Source organism: Ambystoma mexicanum, chromosome 14 (genome assembly GCF_040938575.1).
Source record: "Ambystoma mexicanum isolate Mex_15411 chromosome 14, UKY_AmexF1_1, whole genome shotgun sequence".
Taxonomy (NCBI): Eukaryota; Metazoa; Chordata; class Amphibia; order Caudata; family Ambystomatidae; genus Ambystoma; species Ambystoma mexicanum.
In genome coordinates, this window is record NC_090940.1 from 569,143,659 (window position 1) to 569,166,254 (window position 22,596).

At 45.4% G+C, this 22,596-nt stretch overlaps 1 protein-coding gene across 3 annotated transcripts in view; it reads right to left on the reverse strand.

The window, feature by feature from the left end:
* The window catches only part of SEL1L (SEL1L adaptor subunit of SYVN1 ubiquitin ligase), a 524,285-nt gene that overhangs the window by 255,949 nt on the left and 245,740 nt on the right, over nucleotides 1-22,596 (reverse strand). For all 3 annotated transcript variants that reach the window (XM_069637930.1, XM_069637928.1, XM_069637929.1), the window contains exons 13-14: nucleotides 9,130-9,207; nucleotides 4,199-4,261 (exon numbers count right to left, since the gene is read on the reverse strand). In XM_069637930.1, the coding sequence (XP_069494031.1) occupies nucleotides 4,199-4,261; nucleotides 9,130-9,207 (141 nt within the window). The remainder of the gene's footprint in view (nucleotides 1-4,198; nucleotides 4,262-9,129; nucleotides 9,208-22,596) is intronic.

Consider the following 22,596-nt stretch of genomic DNA (forward strand, 5'->3'; position numbering starts at 1 on the left):
CCTACAATTTTAGCCACTAGGAAACCAGTCTTCCATGAGACGAACCTGAACGGGACTAGATGCATAGGTTCAAAAGGAGATTAGTCAGTACTACATTGTGTTCAAGCCGGGGATTTAGCCTTCACCAGCGGAAAAGCCATGAAGAGCCCCTTGAGGAACTCTTAGACAAGTCTGTGTGATCGCAGAGAGGGTCTACCTGGAGACCTGGTATACCTGGATATGGCAGCGAGCTGCACCTTGATAGAGAAGAGTGCCAATCCAGTCTTGGCCATGGAAAGCAAATAGGGTAGAAGTTGAGGGGCCGTGACCCGCAGAGGGGTTATCTTCCGAGTCCGGCACCACACAGAGAAGCCCATCCACTTATGGCCACAGCATTTTAACGTTGACAAGGCTTCGGCCAGGATCTCTCTACATTCTGCTGGTAAAGCATAACCCCCAACGGTAGGGCTGCAGGAGCCATGCCCGCAGGTTCAGCGACCCCAGGTGGTGGTGGTGGTGGTGGTGCATACTCACCCCTCCCTCTCTATTGACAAGGTCCAGGAATAGTGGCAGCCTGATGGACGGGGCCACTGACAGACGTAGTAGATATGGATACCAGATCTGCCTAGGCCACGCTGGAGCAATGAGTATTATCTTGCAATTGTACTGTCTGAGTGTGTTGATCACACAAAGCATGAGTGGAAGCTGAGGAAAAGCGTACAGGAACAGAGTCCCTCCCACGGGAACGAGGACGCACCCCCCCATGCTCCTCAGCCAAGGGAACCTGCTGGCGAACATCTGGCAATTGGCATACACTGCCGTCGCGCATAGATCAATCTGGGGTTAGCCCCATTTGTTGAACAGAAGATCCACCGGTCCTGGCAAAGCTACCATTCGTGGCAGGAACGCAAATCTGCAATGGTGTTCTTGATACCCACCAGAAGAAAAGGGAAAAGGGACAAGGAACATGCCAGACCGAAAGGCCCAGAGCCACCAAACCATTGCTTCCTTGGAGAGCGCCGGCAAGCCTAATGGTAAAATATGGTGGCAGTGTTGTCTGAAGATCCTCACCACCTTGCCCTTCAGCCATGGTAGAAAAGACTGGAGGGGCCAGAATGCGGCACGAAGCTCCAGGATGTTGATGTGGAGGCTCTTTTCCTCGGGTTACCAGAGGCCTCTGGCACGCAATTGTTCGGTGTGGGCTCCCCATCCATCTAGAGAGGCATCCGTTGTGACTGTCCCCCTGGTAACGCAGAACCCGAAACTGAGTCCCCTGGATGAGCTGCAGTCTTATACCACATCACTATCGCCCGACTGAACTCCTCGTTGAGGGATATCTTGTCTGTAAAGGTCCCAGACACCTGCATCCACCTCAAATCCAGGAACTCTTGAAGAGGTCTCATGTGAAGTCTGTAGAGGTAGACAAGGCCGATACAGGAGGAGATCATGCCCAGCAGCAATTTGATGGACTGTACCATTGCTGTCTGTGCCGATGACATGCGCTTCACTTTGCCTTGTATGGCTCTCACCCTCTCCTTCAAGGGAGACGCCAAACACGTCACTGTTGAGTTGTGCACCTAGGAACAGCGTGTCCCGAGATGGCGTCAAGCAGGACTTTGGATCGCTTATAGAGAAAACCCAACTCTGTCAGTAGACGTACAGTCCTTGATGTGTGATTGCTTGCCAGTGTGTGAGCGTGAACACACCAGCCAGTCATCCAGGTAAGGGATATACGTGGATGCCTTGTAGACGAAGATGGGCCACCACTGGGGCCAGGCACCTCGTAAAGACCCTTGGGCCGACTTCAACCCGAGCCTCAAGCTGGCAGTGCTAACACTGAACCATGAATCATACGAACTTGCAGTTTTTCTCATGGATGGGGATGTGGAAGTAGGGGTCCACCAGATCCAGTGACGTCAGTAAATCCCTTCCTCTAGTTGGCCGAATACATGGTGCAACGTGGCCATCCGGAACTTTGGGACTTTTAAGTAATTGTTGAGACGATGCAGATCCAGGATCGGTCTTCAACCCCCTGCTTTGTTTTGAACCAGAAAGTATCTGAAATCTAGTCCAAAGCCCGAGAGCGCCTGAGGGACGGGTTCTATTGCCCCTTTCTGTAACATGGTCCACACCTCCTGCAGAAGCTGTGGTCCGTGTTCTTGCCACGGTATAGGCGGAACACGAGGACACCTGCGTTAGAAATCCAAGGTGTGCCCCTGTCTGTGAGCATCCATCACCCATTTGTCTGTGGTGATTTTTTTACACGTGCTGCCAAACTTCACCAGCCGGCCTTCCACCATGGTGTAAAAGTGGGGGCTCGAGGAGACGGCTTGTTCAGGCCTGCTTGGCCGGGGAGGGTAGGAGCTCTGCCGTGTGGGCAGTGCCGACGTGGTCCTCTGCTGCCTTGAGAGCGACCCATGTACGCATCTTGCTGGGAGGAGCGTGAATGCTGCCGGTACGGGGTAGTATAACCGTTGGAAGATCTGCCAGATTTTTCTCTGGATGAACGAAAGTATGATGGCCGTCGTTGCTTTAAGTTTCCCTGGGAGTGTGCCGTCTCCCTGTTGGCTTTTATTGCTTGCAAAGACTTGTCGACTGCCTTGCAGAACCCTGTCAAATGGCTTATCCAGCACCTTAGCCTGAATGTCCTGGTGGAAGCTTGTTGCCTCCAACCAACCTTGCTGACACAGGGACACCCTCTTTCCCCATCTGCCGGAAAGCAGTGTCCGCAATGTCCACTGCCAATGATGGTGTGCTCCGAGGCCACTTCTTGAAAAAGTTCCAGTGCCTCGACCTTCTTGTTCTCGGGCAGGAAGTCTGGAATAGGACCCAGCTTGTACCATAGTTCCCAGTCATATCGGGACAAAATGACTAGGGCATTAGCTGCCTTGATGATATAGGCTGCTGTATAAATTATCCTCTTGCCCATTGTATCCAGCCTCTTCCCTTCCTGGTCCGGAGGTACCATGGCTGTGACTAAGGATTTGCCGAGCGCTTCCTGGCTGCGGCCGAGACCACAGAGTCAGGCGAGGGCTGAGACTTTAAGCAACTGGGTGCTGAATATGGTACACCCTGTGCCTTTTCTCCAATCTGTAACGCTTGGGCCGGGCCATACTCTGGTTCTTCAAAGTAATTGGACTTTGAGAGATCAAGCCTAGATACCATATACAGAGTGGTCCGGCGCCATGTGAGCACTCATTCGAAAGTCTGTTAGGTATCCCACTGATGCGGATTGTAAGAAAAGGAAGGTTGAGACTGAAGTGGTGATGAAATGGGTTCAAGCTAAACCCTGTGCACATTCAAAAGTCTTTGATAGTTTTAAGTACATCGCAGTTGGTCCGAGCCTGGCTGAAGGAGACTAATTGAGTGGGATCAAAACCCAGCAGAGGGGGATCCAACCTGGAACCTTTGAGTTAAAAAAGATCTGAGCCCGGCTGAGGGGGGGATCAAGGGTGAACAGCTTAATTGTGTACATGCGAAATACTGAAAGAAAGATCATATAAATGGGCCTGGACACAGTAGGTCTTGAACTGTGGACACTGAACTGCATCCACGTGCCGCAGAAGCCATAGTGTGTGCTTTGCTCGAGTGACCCGACTTTCCCGTGCTGAAAACGTGGGGAAGGGAGCCCCAATGCCAGAGCATCCCAACATCATTTTGAGAACACTTTTTATTTTTCATGACCATTACCCCAGCCCTTTTTATTTGATAAGATTCCACAAGGACTGCGTTATTTGATGGTCGTAGCTTGCTCCCATCTGTAGATTTAGGTTTAGATGGGCTGTAACACCCTTGCAAAAGTTGAATAAACACCCTTGAACTGTGGTCACTTGCGTCTGTCTTACTATTGCCACCATGCATTCCTTACAACTGATACACGGTTTCTCTGAGAAAAGCGCTGCATTTTGAGTCTGCATACCATTTCTCACTGCCTGCTTATCATGACAGAGCAGGCAAGATGAAAGAAAAAACAGAGTGAGATAAAGCTTGATCGGTAAAAGGCAAACCGCAGAACTGTGAAAGGTCGGTCATGCTTTTTAAACAAGAGTCGAGCCTACCATCAGCACACCTAATGAGACAACGAAAGACGTCCATACAATTGTTAACAAATAAAACTTCCTCAAATAGGGATGCTAGAGATCCAAAAATAGAGCAGAATTTGTTTGCAATGGTTACTGCAAAGTGCCAGACAAAAGTAAAATGTATTATGAATACTTACAACAGGAACACCTTTTCCATACAGGTAAGCCATTCCAAGACCACTCTGACCCACCGGATTTCCCTTGAAAAAGAAAACAATTATATTACAGCAGGAAAGGATAAGTAAATATTTCCGTATCCTGTACAATAGAAAAATGTTCAAGTACATCAATATTGCACTACCAAAAAATACCCCTTGTTGGCATATGCGAATTTCACACGAGTCAGTGGACTTTTGCAGAAGAGGCGAGCATAGTACAGGCTTGCTGTAAAGTACGAAGTAGCCTTTGTAGCACCTCCGCCCTGGGAAAATATTACATTGAACAGCACAGCTATGGCTAGTCTAATAACACATGTACCCTATATTAGTGGGACGTGAGGATCTACATTTTTAACAAAACCTGTACTAACACAGTATCCTTATTCTAAGAATGAAATGTATTGAATATGGGTCTAAAATGCAATAGAAATTAACAGGTACCAGCAAATTCAATCAAACTCTAGAGCAGATTGGTAAATAGCAGCAATAGAAGTTCTCAGACTTGAAGTGTTGCAAGAGCACCAATAATAAAATACAAATCTCAAGAGCACCATTTAAACAGAAAAAGAAGGGAATATAAAAAGCAATCCATCTAATCAAAAATATAATAAAAAGGCCAGAATTATGTTTGTCCCTGTATGTTGGCCGGTGCAGTAGCTTCGTCTGTTCCTGCAAGAGGGAGATGTTGCATTAGGGTACATAGAGACAATGTCAATTTGCACTAGTTAGTGGTCCAATTCACATAGTTTGGCCTGGTGTCAGCGTTAGATGGAGCGGTTGGCTTAGGATATACAGAGGTCCTGCTGTGTCAATGACAACCTGCACTTTGGCCCGTGTACACGCGCCTGTAAACTAGTTGTAATATAATAAGGATTTTATTATATGGACAATACGCTGTGTCCGAGTCATCAGTATTGCTTCCTTTTGGACAATGGCTTGGAGAATTCCCGTTCAGCAAGATCCCTTATAATGCACTTGGAGTAGAGCACAGCTTGCGTGGCCACGGCAGCCCCCATACACCCTACGACAGACCACCTTCAGTCCCCCCCCCCACAGTCTCGCCATGATATAGACAGAGTGGGTAAGGTGTAGGGGTCCTTCTGGGTTGCTGTACGTGACGGCCGCAGGACACCATGTGGCGCAAACTGTCCTTTTTTTGCTATGCCCAGTAGTCCGATTCACAAGCTTTTTAAGCAGGTCTGAGTGAAAGGCACCTTATTTAAGAAACACACTAGCCAGAGAGTGTATGCAGCAGGGTGTGAACAAATTGCACATCTGTTCAGGAAGCCTCACCCAAGTAGTGCTCACATTTCACATGAAGAGCAGCCCAAGATTGCAAGGGCCGGGGTTCCATGTGTGGAGTTCTGGCTCCCAAAAACCTCTCTGCTGGCTTCAATAGTTTATTTTTTTTTTTTTTACTTTTCTTTTGTGGCTAGCAGGACTTAAGCTGAAGTTCCCCTGCTATTGCAACCCTTCCCTAGTTCATGCTATTAGGAGGCACATTAACATCACTGATAAGCCAAACCTAATGAATTGAATACAGATGGGAGGCAGGTGGGGTCTGAGGAGATGCAACTTGTGGGTGGCGTTTGGCTTTTTACCCATCCACTAACCATGCTAGGGCATGCTTCTTTCGATGGCTATTCCCACTCAATATATGTCCCCGCCTCTCCCCAAAACACACCCTTCCTGTGATCACTTTGGGGTAGCTCCATCAAGCAGTAACATCAGGCTTTGTGCTGTATAGGAGTTGCCAGAGTTATGTCTAAGCAGTCTTCTGAAGGGACTTGCTTAATTGCAGCAGTAAATTAACTGCTCTAACTAATGTCTTAACCAAGAGTTCCTTCATCCACTTGATAAGTAATATGTATGCCCTCACATGCGTTACTTGCACTAAAGACCTACTAAAACAAGCATAGGCCAAGCCGAACCGTTATGGCTTGTGTGTAAGTATTAAGTTGTTTCCAGCTGATCTGCCTCTTATTGGCAAGTGCTATTATGGCAGTGCTTGGCAAATGGCCATTCCATGCCTGCCCAAGAGTTGAAACTGTTGGTTTTGCTGCCCTTGATAGCCCGTATGGCTTCCATAGGAGGAGTGTTTTTTATGCACCCCATTTTGTTCCGAGTGATTGTCACCGTAAAGGTGCGCTGCAATTTCATTTTGGCTGCACCAAGGTAGTAGCCACTTTTTACCTCCTTAGAAGCCCAAAGCACCTATGTACACCAACGCAGTACTAACATATCTTGTGCCCTGCTTCCAGTCATTGTGTTTTTGGCCCTCCCTGTGTGTGAACTACGAGGCATGGCCCAACGGGTCTGTTTGGCTGATACAGGCTCATCCAGAGCTCACAAAGGAAGTCTGTTGTGGTTTACACTGATGCAAGCTGTGTTTGGTATTTCATATGGCAAGATTGATTGGCTGACTGACAAAGCCTGTGTGTGCTTGCCTGAAGTGAGATTGGAGGGCTAGTTTAGGCCGGATTTCGCATTCCTCAGATCCGTTGCCGATTCTTACTTGAAGGTCTGCTGCCAGGGCTTCAAGTCAAGTGGAGTAAGACATCGAAAAGGAGGGGAGGGGGGCTATGGGGGGGGGTCATTTGGGGGCGTGGCCTAAAAAAGTACAGAAACCATAATAAGGTATGCAAAAAAATAAATGCTTGTAAGCAGTTATATATTTCTATACGTACCTCATTATGGGGTGTGTACTATGCAAGCCATCTTTAGTAAACTTAGAAATGTTCCATATTTCTACGTTTATAAAAGATGGCTTGAAAAGTACACAAACCATAGTAAGGTATGCACACAAACATATAAAGTGCATCTGTGTGCATAAGTTATGGTTTGCGTACTTTTCAAGCCATCTTCTAGAAACCTAGAAATATGGAACGTTTCAATGCTAATAAAAGATGGCTTGAAAAGTACATAATTCAATCCATCTTTTATAAAGCTTTGACGAGGACAAAGTCTGAGGCATCTTTGTCAGTCGGCAAAGCTTTATAAAAGATGGCTTGAATTATGTACTTTTCAAGACATCTTTTAAAAACATAGAAATGAACAGAGTCCCCAGTTCGCCGAGGTTCAAAGACGCCTCAGTGATGTGGGGAACGGGTGGGGAAACAAAAAGGATAGTAACTTTTTCTTGTGACACACCATCCGCCCCCCCCCCCGCTCCCCGCAGAGAGAGACAGAGAGAGAGAGAAAGAGCGAGAGAGAGAGAGAAAGAGATCGCAAGAGGAAGTTACTGTGACTGACAGACGTGCCAGCCAGCCATACTTGTGTCTGGCTGCCACTTTTGTCAGCTTGCCTGACTCGAAAATGGCAGGCGCATCTCCCATCGCGGCTGCGGCAGGATAATGTGTCCCGCCAATGTTGTGGTGGGACCAGGGGGGTGGGGGGACGATGGGGGGGAGGTCCTGTCAGTGCCCTGGCTCAGCCCAACTTTGTGGAGATTTTGGGGGCCCGGATCCGGTGGGCCCCAGCCCACTTAACGCACTGGCGTCTACTGCTGAAGACCTTGGCTCAATTGTCCTTGTATCAAGCTCCTTCCATGCTGGTGGAATTGAGTGCATGGCTCTTACTTTATGTCTTGGCCACTAGCCTAGCTGGCTCGTGGCTGTCCTTGCTGAACTCTTCCTTGCCTACTGTGCTGGACTAGGGTAAAACCCTACTGGCCAAAGTGCCCCTCCTGGTCTTCCTGGCATGGAAACCTCTGCCTCAGCTCTACTGTGGAACATCTTGAGTCGCCTCCAGTTGTTGCCTCTGCTGTGGGCCGATTTCATGGATGACTGCTGCAATATCCTGCCAAGCTGAGATGACTTGCAATCTCCGACAGCTTCTTCTGTGCTCGCGTCGCAGTCTTCCTTACCTTCTTTGTCTGGATACTTGACGGGTCCTGAATGAGAGTCCCACTACTCTGAGCCCCCTTTCGCTGATAGCCGGACCAAAACCTAACACCCAAACTGACCTGCGTACCTGCTCTTCAAGGACCTAATTCACTGCAACCAGCGCTGCAAGTACTTGTGTCTAGGTCCAGATGCTATAGTTTATTCCCTCTGAAGGGATTAACCAGGACAGGAGTGACATGGATTTGAGGCCCACTCCCTTCAACCGTTGACCTTTGTTGGCTGGAGCAGGCTTTGTGCTCCCTATGCAACCAGCTTTCCCTGGCTTGATGTTCTCCAACCATGGGCTGGGACTCTTCTTGGGAGTTCAATCTGGCTGGTTGCCTCTTCTGCTGCCTCTGTGGGATAAAATCAGAACGTGCCTCAATTTCCCCTATAACTGCAGTAGACCGATGAGATTTGGCACCATTGTTTCCTATGGGAGAACCTTTTTAAACTCTGTCAAAGTGGCTTAGGGCCACAAAGTTCCAAGAAAACAAAATACTGTCATTTTAGAAAGTTAATAACGAATACAAAGGATTCCACACAACGAATACCATATTAAAAGTTAAGAGTCTAACACATGCATCTTCAAACAAGCTTAGAGTTCCACAAGTTGGAGAACCAACTCATGAGACTTCATCTGGCTCTGAACACCGGAAACAAACAGCATGCTGAAATCAAGATGGTGAACTTTGCAACTGTACCTGTTGTAAGGAACAGTTGATCATTCCTTTTTGGTACTCCGACACTGGAGAATGCCACTTCACTGTTACAGTAGTAACCCTGATACACGTGCCCACACCATACACAAGAAATAGCCCTTTTAAACGGGCTGGTTAGAATGGAGAGGACCAGTGAAATTGTTGCTCGATCTACCATGGCGTCATTATAAATGCTTGCCGAACTCCGGGCTGTTCAAAGGCAATTTCTTGTGTATGTTATTAAGAAGCCAGAAGCAGAATCCTGGCTCGGGATGCTGTGTTCTAAAAGGCGGCCATGTTGTACTAGTTCTATGAATACACCTACCATGTCAGCAGCCTTCTTGAAGTAGTGAAGAGCCGTCTCATTGCTCTGCAGCACAATGTCACTACCCTCAGAGTACATCTGTAAAACACAAGGAACACGTTCAACTACTGTCCAGGTTGAAAGATAAAGAAGGGCATAATGGATATGGTTTGTAGCTGCTAAGACTTGTACATCAATCTGGCTGAATTAGATCACAAACATGCACCACAACGTCCAACCAATGGAGCTATTCTCCCAGATGACCTGCCAGACCATCAATGTGGTTATGGTTTGCCATTATTTTATTAACACCAATCTATTCAATCTGTCCCAGGACTTGCATTCATCAAATATTGCCCGCTCCGTCGCTATAGGTTTCCTGGGCCTTCTGAAGGAATGAGTTGAATGCTCACTAGTCCCTTTAATATACTGAAGAGACGCGGACAGTGCTCGGTGCTGAATAAATGCTCATTGCCTTGCATCACAGCACATTGCACACAGGAACTGAATGCATCAGGCTCCAAATAAGACGTCCATGTATTTCTACAGAGTAGGTTTTATAGTAGCCAGGCACTCTTGGCCCAAGACTTAGTTTTGAAAAATCCAAAGAACAAACTCAATATTATGGAAACAGTCTGGTACTGCAAATAACAGTCATTTCCACTCTCCGCTGAATGCAACATATAGCTCTACATAGATTTTATACAAATGCTAACTTGTGAATAATTTTCAATTAAGAAACAAAAACCTGTATTCATGTTCATGCATGCGTTTTATATTCAGTAAATCATAACCTACACATTCATATCTGAGAATAAAATATCCTAGGTGATATAAACTGTCACCCCAAAGCTTCAGATTTATTTTTCTCAAAAAAGGTCCTCGGGGTGCTCCCATCACCAATGCTGCTTAAAAAGGTCAGTCATTGGCCACCAGGGGGCGCACGGATGAACATGCTCTCTGTGTAAGCTCCGTTGTAAGATCCCAAACAGCGATTTGAGCCCCCGCTGAGGGAGCCCCCACCCCAAATAAAATGAGAACTTGATGTGTGAAGGTAGCCCCCACCAGCAGGCGAAAACCTGAGGGAAATCAGACGAGGCATCGGCTAGAAATTTGCCATCGGCTCTCCAGGGGCTTCGTACGCAGAAAAAGCAGGCCACGGGCTGCCATAGAGGTGAAAGCGGCAACCCCCAGGACGACAAGGATTTCCCCACAGCAATAGCGAGAGCGCGCTGGAGGTTGGAAGCAAAGTAGCCCCCGCTGCCCCGGACTTGGGAGGTGAAGCAGCGATCAGCGGAGCCTCGGGAGAAAGTAACCCTCAGCGCCACGTTCATCTGCGCTCCTGGAGAGACGCGGCCTCCTCGCCACCCATCAAGCGAAGGCGCTCCTGGGGGAGGATCACCGGCCCAAAGGAGCAGCTCTCAGCAGGGCAGACCTCCAAGCGGCTGACAAGGAGAGGAGAAGAGTACCACTGAGACCGAGGCGCCCTGGCAGGCGAGCGGGTGGGTGGGAGCCTGGACGGCACCCATGGCTGTAACCCACGCGCGGACCTCTGCGCATTAGAAGGGGGAGCCCTGGGGACCGGGGAAAAGTCGCTGGCACACCAGCACCTGCGACAGCATCTCCGAAGCTGTGCGTCTCGGTCCGGCCCACGACTACCCCCATCACTGCCCGTGACAACTCTATTAACTGCCCCCAGGGGCAAAGTGGAGGGGACCCGATCCTGGGGTGGACGCGCAACGAGCAGCAAAGGGACCCCAACTCACCAGGGCCCCCTCTGCGACTCGGCACACCTGTGAAAACGGGTCAGCCACGGCCCGAGGTTTCCATTTAAAACCCCGGGGTCAAGCCAGCAAGGAAGATTCCTCGTATCGTGAAACTGACTGGTAAGGACACACTAAAAGAAATTGCGAGAGCTTCCTGCTACGCACATCACCAGTTCGGGTACCTATGAGGGCCCAGGAAAGATCTTCATGAACAACAAGAAGCAGCAGTGCTGCGCAACCGGTACAGGTGGGTGAAGGGCAGAAATACATGTTGTTTAGCATACGGAGGAGAAGAGATACAGTGGAAACGGACACCTAAGAACCTTGGTGGTTGTACAGTGGTGACAGGAAGAGCCTCACCAGAAGGCCCTTCTGCGCCTCGACAATTCATCAAGTGAAAAAATACAAAAGAGACCCAAATTAGACAGGCCTATTCGACAATCACACCTCCCTGTGGAAGGAGACCAGGTACTTCAAATCCCTTGCACACAGGGAACATTGCAGTCCCATTAAGGAGGAGCAATACCAAGCCATAGAACGCGTCAAGGCTCGAGTGATAAGGCGCCCCACCCCAGTGCACAAGGACAAGAGATACCAGAAGCTTAGACCCCTGCCTAACAGGACGGGTGCCCTCCTCTAGACTGTGCTTTTTCCCCCCCAAATACATGACTGTTGTTCCACCATCAAAAGCGGGATGCATTCCGTGACTAACCGAGACTGAAGAACCATCCTAGCAGAAAGGGGGTTTGGGATTAACGACCATCCGTTTCGGTTCGACATTAGTGCTCCCACCAACAATGACACATTCTGAGGCTGCAACTCACTATCTGAAAAGAGCCCCCCTGGCTACAAAGAAGGTTGGGCCCCCACATGGGGCATGTGCCCTCTTCAAAACACGCACAACTCATCCATTCCTCACGTCGCTTGAGGTCCCAGGAGTAAAGTGCATTGGAAGGAACAAAGTAGCTGAAGCGGCCCAAAACGGAGCGGGTGCCCTCCCACGATCGACAAACCGCATTGTAACTCGCTTGTCCCCCCCTTCACCACCGGACAACTTACCTAAGAAGGTCGGAGAAGAATCACCCGCCGTGTACATGATCTCTAAATTCAACCTAGCTAAATTTGCCTACTCTCTGTCCCCTCCTATTGTTGAAAGCGCTGACAACCTGATCAAGGAAGCCTCCGGGACGGAATCAGCAGACACGAAAGGGGACATTGCCGCCCTCCTGAGCGAAATAAAGAACATGGGGGCCAATATAGGTGGGAAGATTGATAAGAACACACAGCGTATGGACAAGATCGAGGAGAATCTTGAGGGTGCCGAAAATAATCAAGCCTCCATAGACACCCTTGAATCTCAGATGGACCTTCGAATAGCAGAAACAGAGCAGAGGGAAGAAGAGTTTCGCCTCAAAATGGACGATTTGGAAAATCGCGAGAGGTGGAACAACCTGCACTTTTTTGGTATCCCGGAATACAAAGGCGAAACAGAAGGAGACCTCTGGAAGACGATGACATAATTAAGCTACTCATTGCATACGAGGAGATCGGCAAAGCTAAAACGAAGAGGATAGATAGGGCTGGTAGCCCGACAGGCGGGCCAAGATCGGTCCTTGCTCGTTTCCATAGATATCAGGACAAGGCCAGGATTTTGGAAAAGGCCAGGACCGGTGGATCAATTACTCTTAGTGGGGCACGAATCACAATCTTTCAAGACTTATCCTCCCTGACCTTGGCCTTTAGAAGAATGTGCGGTCCCGCGACGAGATGGCTCAAAGAACGCAGAACTCGTTACAGATGGAGTTACACCTTCTCCGTCTCTTTTGAACGTGATGGAAAAAGAATGCGGCTGACATCCGAAAAAGAGATCCGGGCATGTATTTCAGAAGATTTGGATACAGGTGAGGAAGGAGGAGACCAAAATATGCCAGGAGAAAGTAACAGACAATGGTAACGTCAAGGACCAAAGAGGAGGAGGGTTAAGGGATTGAGGAAGTTTAGATGAGGCAATGTCACTCCTGAAGGAGATAATTGAACCGATTGGATGCATAAGTAGATCAACCAAAGTTTGCTACCGCTAGTCAACAGGTCGCCTACGACGATAGTGAATCTGTTCTCCTGGGAATTTAACCTAGAGCTCCTCACTGAAGAAAGAAGGACACGTTCCTGTGGGCGAAAGCAAGTGAGACACAAGTTTTCAAAGTTTTTCAAAGAGTTTATGTTTAGATTTGGAGTGGGAGGTGGTGAGGTGGAATGGGGGGCTGAAAAGTTATTGAGATTAATTTGTGAGAAGGGACAATGTAGCAACTGTCTACACTGGTGGTCCAATACCGGATTAGTGTTCTTAAACTGATCCTGGTCGGACGCCATCAACTGGGAATGGGAGATAGGGGTGGGTGGAAAGAGGAGAGAGTGGTGAAGGGGGGTGGGGGGGGGGGGGAGATCTGGAACAAAATCCTCATTGCGACCGCTGCATGCAAGTTCGAACAAAAGTACCTTAGGTTGCCAATCTCCACCGAGACGTTTTCCAACATACAAGAGTATAAATGGCGGTTTATATGGCCCAACAGGCAGCAAACCTTATCAGGGTTGGTACATTGAATGTCAAAGGTCTTAATTCCCCACCAAGAGATGTTTAGTATACCGAGAATTGAGCAAGGCGAAATTAGACGTCCTCTTCTTGCAAGAAACGAAATATGCCAGAGGGGAAGAACGGAGACTCCTGGGGGTATGAACGGGATCTGAATTTTGGGGCTCTGGGCCCCTATGAACAGGTGGAATGGGATTACTTGTTAGGAAAGAACTCAGCTTTACGGCCTCCAAGACATAGCAGACGTGGAGGGGCGCGCTTTGTTGGTAGCAGGCTCTATAGGGAAAGTGAACATCACATTTGCCACATATACACCCCCCCCCCCAAACTCAGGGCAATCCAGGTTCTTGGGTAGTACAGTCCCCAACCTTCGGAAGGTGGGAATAGGCCCGAAACTCAGGGGAGGGATTCAGGCTGTACACACACGTACACACGTACACGTACACACACACACACACACACACACACACACACACACACACTAATGATCACTATGTACATAGATAAGTGGGCCTTGGTCGAACCAAGTTGGTGTGCGACGATTCCTTTTCATGATATGTACATCATTATACCTGATGGACAAGTGGTGTTTGTAAAGTCCGGAGGGGGGGTGTCTGTACTCCTGCTCTCTATATAGCAGAGGAGAGGCACAGAGGACCCCAGCCAAGATTCTCTATAGGGTAGCTGTGGTCGAGCAATCAAGGACTAGCTTCTCAGGAGGTGATGCGGGCTGGTTCTTAGGTACAGTGTAGTCCCCAAGCACCCACAAAGGTATGTCCACACACTATTAGTTAAAATACAGTCTTTATATAATTAAGATTCAAGGTTTTATACACAATCACGATAATACACTTTGTGCTCCGACAATTCTAAAATGGTAAATGTATACAGTTCCAGGTGGTACCACTTTTACTCTGATTCCATTAAAATGCATCAACTGTACTCAGTTCAAGTAGCATACGAATCAACACAGCAAAATAATATCAACCATAGACTTAGGAGGAAGATAAGTTGGTTAGACAATGTAAATGAAGATGCACTACAAGCCCAGTCCATATATTGTATATTAAAGTCTTATCTTCTTCTATAGTTCTGCAACCCAAATGTACCTTGCATTGTAGAATTCTTCACCTGGGAATCGACGGGTCGTCTAACTAGCGAGATGAAGAAAAGGTGAATGTTGTCGTTGAGGCAGCAGCTTCTGTCCTTGTGGTGCTCGTTGACGATCGTTCGAAAACATCCTGCACCAGGGGAGGCATGCAGTGCACCTCGACGACAATGGTTTGTTGCCGCAGAGAGTCAGTGAAGAACTTTGGCCCAGCAAGCGCATCGAGGTCTGAGGATGGGACATGACCACGGCTGGTTTCAGTAGCTTCGTCGGCATCTGAGGTCTTCGGGTTGCGGGAAACCCACTGGCGGATTCTCCTCGGTCGTCAGCGGCCTTGACTTTCTCCGGATGGATGAAAGCGGTCGACGATGATGAACAAGGGAGTCCTTGGGTCAAATGTTCTAAGGCAAAGGGAGCACTGCGGCTCCGGTCATCGACGGTGGACAGCTGTCCGGTGCTTCTCTTCACTTTCCTCGGCGGTCCCCTTCTCCGGTCGGCAGCCTTTATCGTAGGTCTGTCTACCAGGGAGCTTTGGCAAAGATCAGTTGGTGCACGATGGTCCCTCGTAGCTCGGGGAGAGGTCTCCCTACCAGGTCCTCTCTTAGATCAGTTCTTGAAGGCATAGCAGCTTTCAGATTACACAGAAGGGAACAGCGGTTCAGCTTCTTCCGGCTCGGCTTCGAGAGTAAGCATCAAGTATCAACTTCAGCTTCTGAACTATTTCTAGCAGTGAGAGGCCCCCAGATATACTGTCGATCTCCCATTCATTCGGCTGGGCCACACTCAGTCAACCAATCACTCAGACGGGTATTCATGCAGTCAGGCAGCCAATCATGCGCACGGTGCATTCAGGTCATTCTTCGCCATCCAGACACTCACAACACAGAATGTGGATTCGGACAAGCACTCTGCCATTCAGCACTACACACTGAATTCATACCAGTTGTCAGGACTGACTAGTTTCATAACAGGAAGAGTAACAAGATTAACATTGTGCCTTTAGAGCTGGCTGGGTTAGTTGTGCTTTTAGATCTGGCTGGTTTAGTAACAGGAAGAGTTGGTTCATAGAATTAACATTGTGCTTGCCCAAGTCAAGATGGAGTGAAAGAAACTTACTCTGATTGGTTAAAGAAACAATGATATGTTTGGTTGTCTGATTGGTGGAGAGGACAATGGGTTTGATTCTTGGGAGATGAGCAAGATTCTAAACTGCCTTTCATCCAGAGAAATTCAGTGGCTGGTTGTGTATTAGTTAAGCTCCTTAAGTAAGGCCTTTCCAGAGCTCAGAAAATCTACCAAAGTAAGAATATCGTTTGCTGATCCAATTTGAACAAGAAGTCATCAGGTGGGATCGTTCTTTTAAAGATTTTGAGATTGTCACAGTGAACTTTCATTTTCTTTTATAAGAAAACTTAAAGAGTAAACAAGTTTCAAGTTCATTTGAGAAAAGAGACATTACAGTTAAAGTTATTATAAGGAAAACAAGCTTGAAGATTGTGCGTAGGATTTTAAAGTTGATTAACTGTATGAAATGTTCTTCAAGACTGTTTAATGTGTGCGCGAGCTCGCAAGTTGCCGTTTGCGTGTTCTTTTTAAAGTGCGTGTACATTTTTCACGTGAAAGTCGTTTCCTGAGAAAGCGCGTGTGGTTTGCGATAAAGCGCGTGCGGTTTGCGATAAAGCGCGTGCCAAAAAGAATTGCGCATGTGAATTTTAGCGCGTGTACATTTTTTCACGTGAAAGTCGTTTCCTGAGAAAGCGCGTGTGGTTTTACGATAAAAGAATTGCGCAAGTTAACTTTAGCGCGTGTATATTTTTTACGCGAAATACGTCTCAAGAGAAAGCGCGTGTCGGGCTGCGATAGAGCGCGAGTCCATTTTTATCAGCACATGTTATTTTTATCGCGTTTACGTATTTTTTCACGCGCGCGGGTTTTTTAAGATAATCGCGTGTGTATTTTACACGCGAGGACAACTCTTCACGTCTTCTGATTTCACGTGTTTATCGCACACGCTAGTAAAGGAAGAAACTATACGTTCTTTGTGTAAATGTGTAAATAAGGAAAACAATTCACACGCAGAAAGAAAGCAGTATTCCAGGAAGTTAAAGAATATAATTTAAAGTAATCTATGCAAATAGAACTCAATGTTTTCAGAGAAAGACTGCAATTTATGTAAGCATTGAAAACTACATAAGATCAGAAGAACTTCGAAGTAAGAAGAATATCTAATTCTGAAAAGATGTTGCAAAGGCCATCACTTTAGGATTCTAAAGAGACTAGGTTGGCTTGAACTATTTGCACAATACAAGATATATTTACAAGATATTCCACAAAGGTTACTAACCTCTAAGTCTTTTACTGAGGTTTAAGACGTAAAGAGTTTAGAATTTATTAGCATAATTTAGAAAAGAAGTTTTCTTATTATATTAGTAACCAGGTGTATTTGTTTATCACAGATACCAGAGCCTACCAGACGGTTGAAGGGCAGCTGTGTCTCCGTTGTTATTTTCTCCAAATTCCCCTTTCCCTTTCTTGGGGTTTTCAGCTCAGCTTATGTTTAAGGGTTGAGAGGTGAACTCCTGGTGAGGGTCTGTGGGGCCAGCATCAGCTCCTGTGGAATTCAGTCAAGCCGGACCCTGACAGGATGAAAGGCCCACGATAATATTTTCCACCTGAGCTGATATGGATCCCACAGAGGCACTAGCTAGTTCCATAAGGGACATGTTTTCAGAGTTAAGGGAGGAAATGAGGGCTGTGCAAAAAGAAAATCAGGAATTACAAGTCAAGTTTGAAGAGTTAAACTCCAAGGTTACCCGTAAGGGTGAAGAAATTTCTTTGGAGTCAAGAGATTCAGAGGATACTAGTAGAGAATTACCAGTGTTAATTAGAGAGGATTTGGGTGAAGGAACGAGTTCTCAAGAAAGACGCAGGGGAAGTTTGAATATACCTGTAGGTCCAGTCCCCTTAGCACCTCCAGAACGTTTTGGGGGAAGAGGCCAAGAAATGCCAGATTTTCCTTACACAGTGTGAAATTCATTTCCTTTGTCGACCTGAAGCTTTTAACACAGATGCTTCTAAAATAGCTTTTATGCTGTCTTACCTCACTGGTGAGGCAGCAACTTGGTCAGTATTATTGGTTGGTCAAGAGAATCCAATACTAAAGAACTTGTTAGCTTTCAAGTTAGAATTTAAAAAGATGTTTGACAGACGCCAATTATCTCAAGAAGTAGATGGAGAACTACTAGAGTTAAGACAGGGAACCAAAGATTTAGTGTCTAACATCACACAGTTCAGATCTTTAGTATTAGAGAGCAATTGGCCAGAAGAGAAGCAATCCTCTTTATTTTATAGAGGTTTGAAGGTGGAATTGAAAGATGCATTATCTACAATTGTTAATAGACCCACTTCATGTGAGGATTTAATTAATCTGGTCATAAAAATTGACTATAGATTAGGGGAACGCAAGGCTGAGCGTAGAAGAGGAGGAGTTGAGCAACCCAGAGTTTTCCCTAGAGTTGATAGAGGAAGATTAGAAATTGTAAATAAAGAATTGAGATCTGGGAACGCAGAGAGAGTAAATAAAGTGAGAGGTCCTTTAACTAAGGAGGAGAAGGATAGGCGAAGACAGAATAATTTATGTTTATATTGTGGGAAATCAGGACATTTTGTTGGAAATTGCCCTTGGTGTCCAAAACCTTCTGCATCTACTAACAGCTCCAGAAATCAGCAAGTGGCAAATACCATCCAAGCAGCAGTACCACATATTACATTGAATGAATCCTTGTATATTAAAGAGGAATTAAAGGGAAGTGGTCCAGTAGTAATAGATTCAGGAGCCACTGGTAACTTCATGGATTGGAATGTGGTTAAAGATATGAATGTGCCTTACGTTGTAAAAGATATACCAGAGTATGTGAGAGCGGTGGATGGGTCTCAACTGACATCAGGTTTAATTACACATGAAACAATCCCATTGGAAATGGAAATTGGAGGACACTGGGAGGAAATTGTGTTTGAATTAATTGACACTCCACAGTTGAAAATAATTTTGGGAATGCCTTGGTTGACGTATCATAACCCTCAGATTGATTGGGGAAGAAGAGTGGTGAAACTGGATTCTGCTTTTTGTGTTACAAATTGTTGTAAAGAAGCAATTCAGGAAAATGTTTCTAGTGATAATTGTTCAGAAGTAGTGGAAGGTTTGGTGAATTTGGGAACTATAGTGCATTCTATAGGGGCTGTAATGGGAGAATTACCAAAGTGTTACCATGATTTCAATGATGTGTTTAGTGAAAAGGAAGCTAATGAATTACCTCCTCATAGAGAGTATGACTGTAAAATTGATTTAGAACCAGGGGCCCACATTCCTTGCAGTCGCATCTATGCCTTAACAGAAAAAGAGAATCAACATTTGAAGGATTACATCCAAGAAAATTTGAATAAGGGTTTCATCAGGCACTCTCAATCGCCAGCAGCTTCTCCACTATTTTTTGTTCCCAAAAAGGAAGGCACTTTACGAACATGCATAGATTATAGAGCATTAAACAAGATAACAATTAAAAACAGATATCCGCTGCCTTTGATATCAGTAATGTTAGACCAGATTCAAGGAGCCTCAGTATTTAGCAAACTAGATCTTCGTGGTGCATATCATTTGGTGCGAGTTCGTCAAGCTGATGAATGGAAGACGGCATTTAGAACAAAATTTGGTCTTTTCGAATATCAAGTAATGCCATTCGGATTGTGTAACGCTCCCGCAGACTTTCAATTTTTTATAAATGAGGTATTAAGAGATTTTATTGACATCTTTGTACTAGTATACATAGATGACATTCTCATTTATTCTAAGGATCTCATGCAACATGAAGAAGATGTCAAGAAAGTGTTACAACGACTAAGGGAGAATAAACTATTTGCTAAGTTAGAAAAGAGCCAATTTCATACCAAAGAAGTGGAATTTCTAGGTTTTATGATTTCTCCCAAAGGTTTGGAAATGGATATGAAGAAAATTAAGGCAGTTGAACAGTGGCCAACTCCAACTTGTGTTAAAGATATCCAAGGCTTCCTGGGCTTTGCAAACTTTTACAGGAGATTCATTAAAAATTTCTCTCAAACTGTTGCTCCTATCACCAAATTATTGAAGAAAGGAATGTAATTTGAGTGGAAAGATGAAGCGGATCAAGCTTTCAAAACATTGAAGAACTGTTTTACATCTGGACCGATCTTATTACACCCAGATCCTTCACAACCATTTTTTGTGGAGGCAGATGCTTCTAATGTTGCAATTGGAGCAGTGCTTTCTCAAAGGCATCCTGAAACTGGACAGTTGCATCCTGTGGCCTATCTATCTAAGAAATTGCTTCCAGCAGAAGTGAACTACACAATTACAGACAGAGAACTCCTGGCAATCAAGAAAGCATTTCAGGAATGGAGACATTATCTGTTGGGAGCAAGATTCACAGTAACCGTTTTAACCGATCATCGAAATCTTCTGTTTTTGAAATCTGCTCGAACACTATCACCTCGACAACTTAGGTGGTCACTTTTCTTTTCAGAATACGATTTTGTGATAACATTCAAGCCTGGGCGGTTAAACAGTAAAGCGGATGCTTTATCACGACAAGGATATTCGGGAGAAGTTGAAAATCAATTATTACCAGAACCAGTGATTGCAGAAGAAAAATTTATCCTAAGTGCTACACAGGAAGAGAATCAGCTTCTTAAAAAGATTCTAAAGGAATTACCAGAAGATGAAATTCAATCTTGGTTAGCGGAGGATTCTGGAAGACATTTAATTGAAGGATTTCCATGTGTTCATTCTAAAATTTACCTTCCAAGCAAGGAACTGCAAAAGGAAATTATGCAAGTATGTCATGAATCCAAGTTGGTAGGTCACCCTGGAATTCGTAAAACTATTGAACTGATTGAGAGAAAGTTTTGGTGGAAAGAAATGAAAAGATATTGAAGACTACGTGAAAACATGCGAAGTCTGTGCTCGAGTAAAGTCAGGAGGAGGAAAACCATCTGGGTTATTAAATCCATTACCAGTACCTCCTAGTCCTTGGTTTACAATCTCTATGGATTATATTGTAGATCTTCCCAAAGATCAAGGTTACACTACAGTATTAGTAGTTGTGGATTTACTAACTAAAGCTGGGCATTTCATTCCCATGAAAGGAGAGGCTTCTGCAAGGAATCTGGCAAAAAGTTTTTTGCAAGAAGTAGTACGATTACATGGTCTACCAACACATATTGTATCAGATCGAGGGTCCCAGTTCATTTCTAAGTTTTGGCGAGCTTTCTGTACAGAGTTGGGAATTGAGGTAAAGCTTTCTTCAGGTTATCACCCACAGACCAACGGCCAAACAGAGCGAGTAAATCAAGAATTGGAAAAATATATTAGAGCTTTTTGGCAAGAAAGAGGAAGTTGGGTAGATCTTCTTTGGCTAGCAGAGTTTAGCTATAGCAATTCTGTCAAGGATTCTACTAAGTATTCTCCATTTTTTAGCAACTATGGTTTCCATCCACGATTTTTGAAAGAAGTGTTACCATCTGAGTATTCCAATCCAGAGGTTGAGCAGCGATTGACTTGTATTAGAGATGGTTTAGTGAAAGCTAAAGAAACCTTAGAAAAAAGTAAGCTAAGATTTAAAACATTTGCTGATAAGAAACGTCGTAAAGCACCACATTATCAGGTGGGTCAAAAAGTTTGGTTGTCCACAAAAAACTTACGTTTAAAGGGAAGAACTAAATTTAGTCCGAGATTTATTGGTCCATTTGAAATAGAAAGAATAATAAATCCCGTAGCAATCAAACTGAAATTACCCGCAAGTATCAAAAGTCACCCTACATTTCATGTTAGCTTAGTGAAACCTTGTGTGTCAGGAACTAGATTAGTAAAACCACCACCAGCAGTTTACACAGAGGAAAATGACGAAGAGTTTGAAGTTAAGAAAATCTTAGATTCCAGGATTGTTAGAGGTACCTTACAATATCTTATTGACTGGAAGGGATACGGTCCTGAAGAAAGATCTTGGGAGGATCAAGTAGATGTACATGCCCCTCAATTGATAAAACAATTTCACAAGAGTTTCCCTGCTAAACCAGGCCCTGGGACAGGGCTTTGAAGAGGGGGGTACTGTCAGGACTGACTAGTTTCATAACAGGAAGAGTAACAAGATTAACATTGTGCCTTTAGAGCTGGCTGGGTTAGTTGTGCTTTTAGAACTGGCTGGTTTAGTAACAGGAAGAGTTGGTTCATAGAATTAACATTGTGCTTGCCCAAGTCAAGATGGAGTGAAAGAAACTTACTCTGATTGGTTAAAGAAACAATGATATGTTTGGTTGCCTGATTGGTGGAGAGGACAATGGGTTTGATTCTTGGGAGATGAGCAAGATTCTAAACTGCCTTTCATCCAGAGAAATTCAGTGGCTGGTTGTGTATTAGTTAAGCTCCTTAAGTAAGGCCTTTCCAGAGCTCAGAAAATCTACCAAAGTAAGAATATCGTTTGCTGATCCAATTTGAACAAGAACTCATCAGGTGGGATCGTTCTTTTAAAGATTTTGAGATTGTCACAGTGAACTTTCATTTTCTTTTATAAGAAAACTTAAAGAGTAAACAAGTTTCAAGTTGATTTGAGAAAAGAGACATTACAGTTAAAGTTATTATAAGGAAAACAAGCTTGAAGACTGTGCGTAGGATTTTAAAGTTGATTAACTGTGTGAAATGTTCTTCAAGACCTTTTAATGTGTGCGCGAGCTCGCAAGTTGCCGTTTGCGTGTTCTTTTTAAAGTGCGTGTACATTTTTCACGTGAAAGTCGTTTCCTGAGAAAGAGCGTGTGGTTTGCGATAGAGCGCGTGCCAAAAAGAATTGCGCATGTGAATTTTAGCGCGTGTACATTTTTCACGTGAAAGTCGTTTCCTGAGAAAGCGCGTGTGGTTTTACGATAGAGCGCGTGCCTAAAAGAATTGCGCAAGTTAACTTTAGCGCGTGTATATTTTTTACGCGAAATACGTCTCAAGA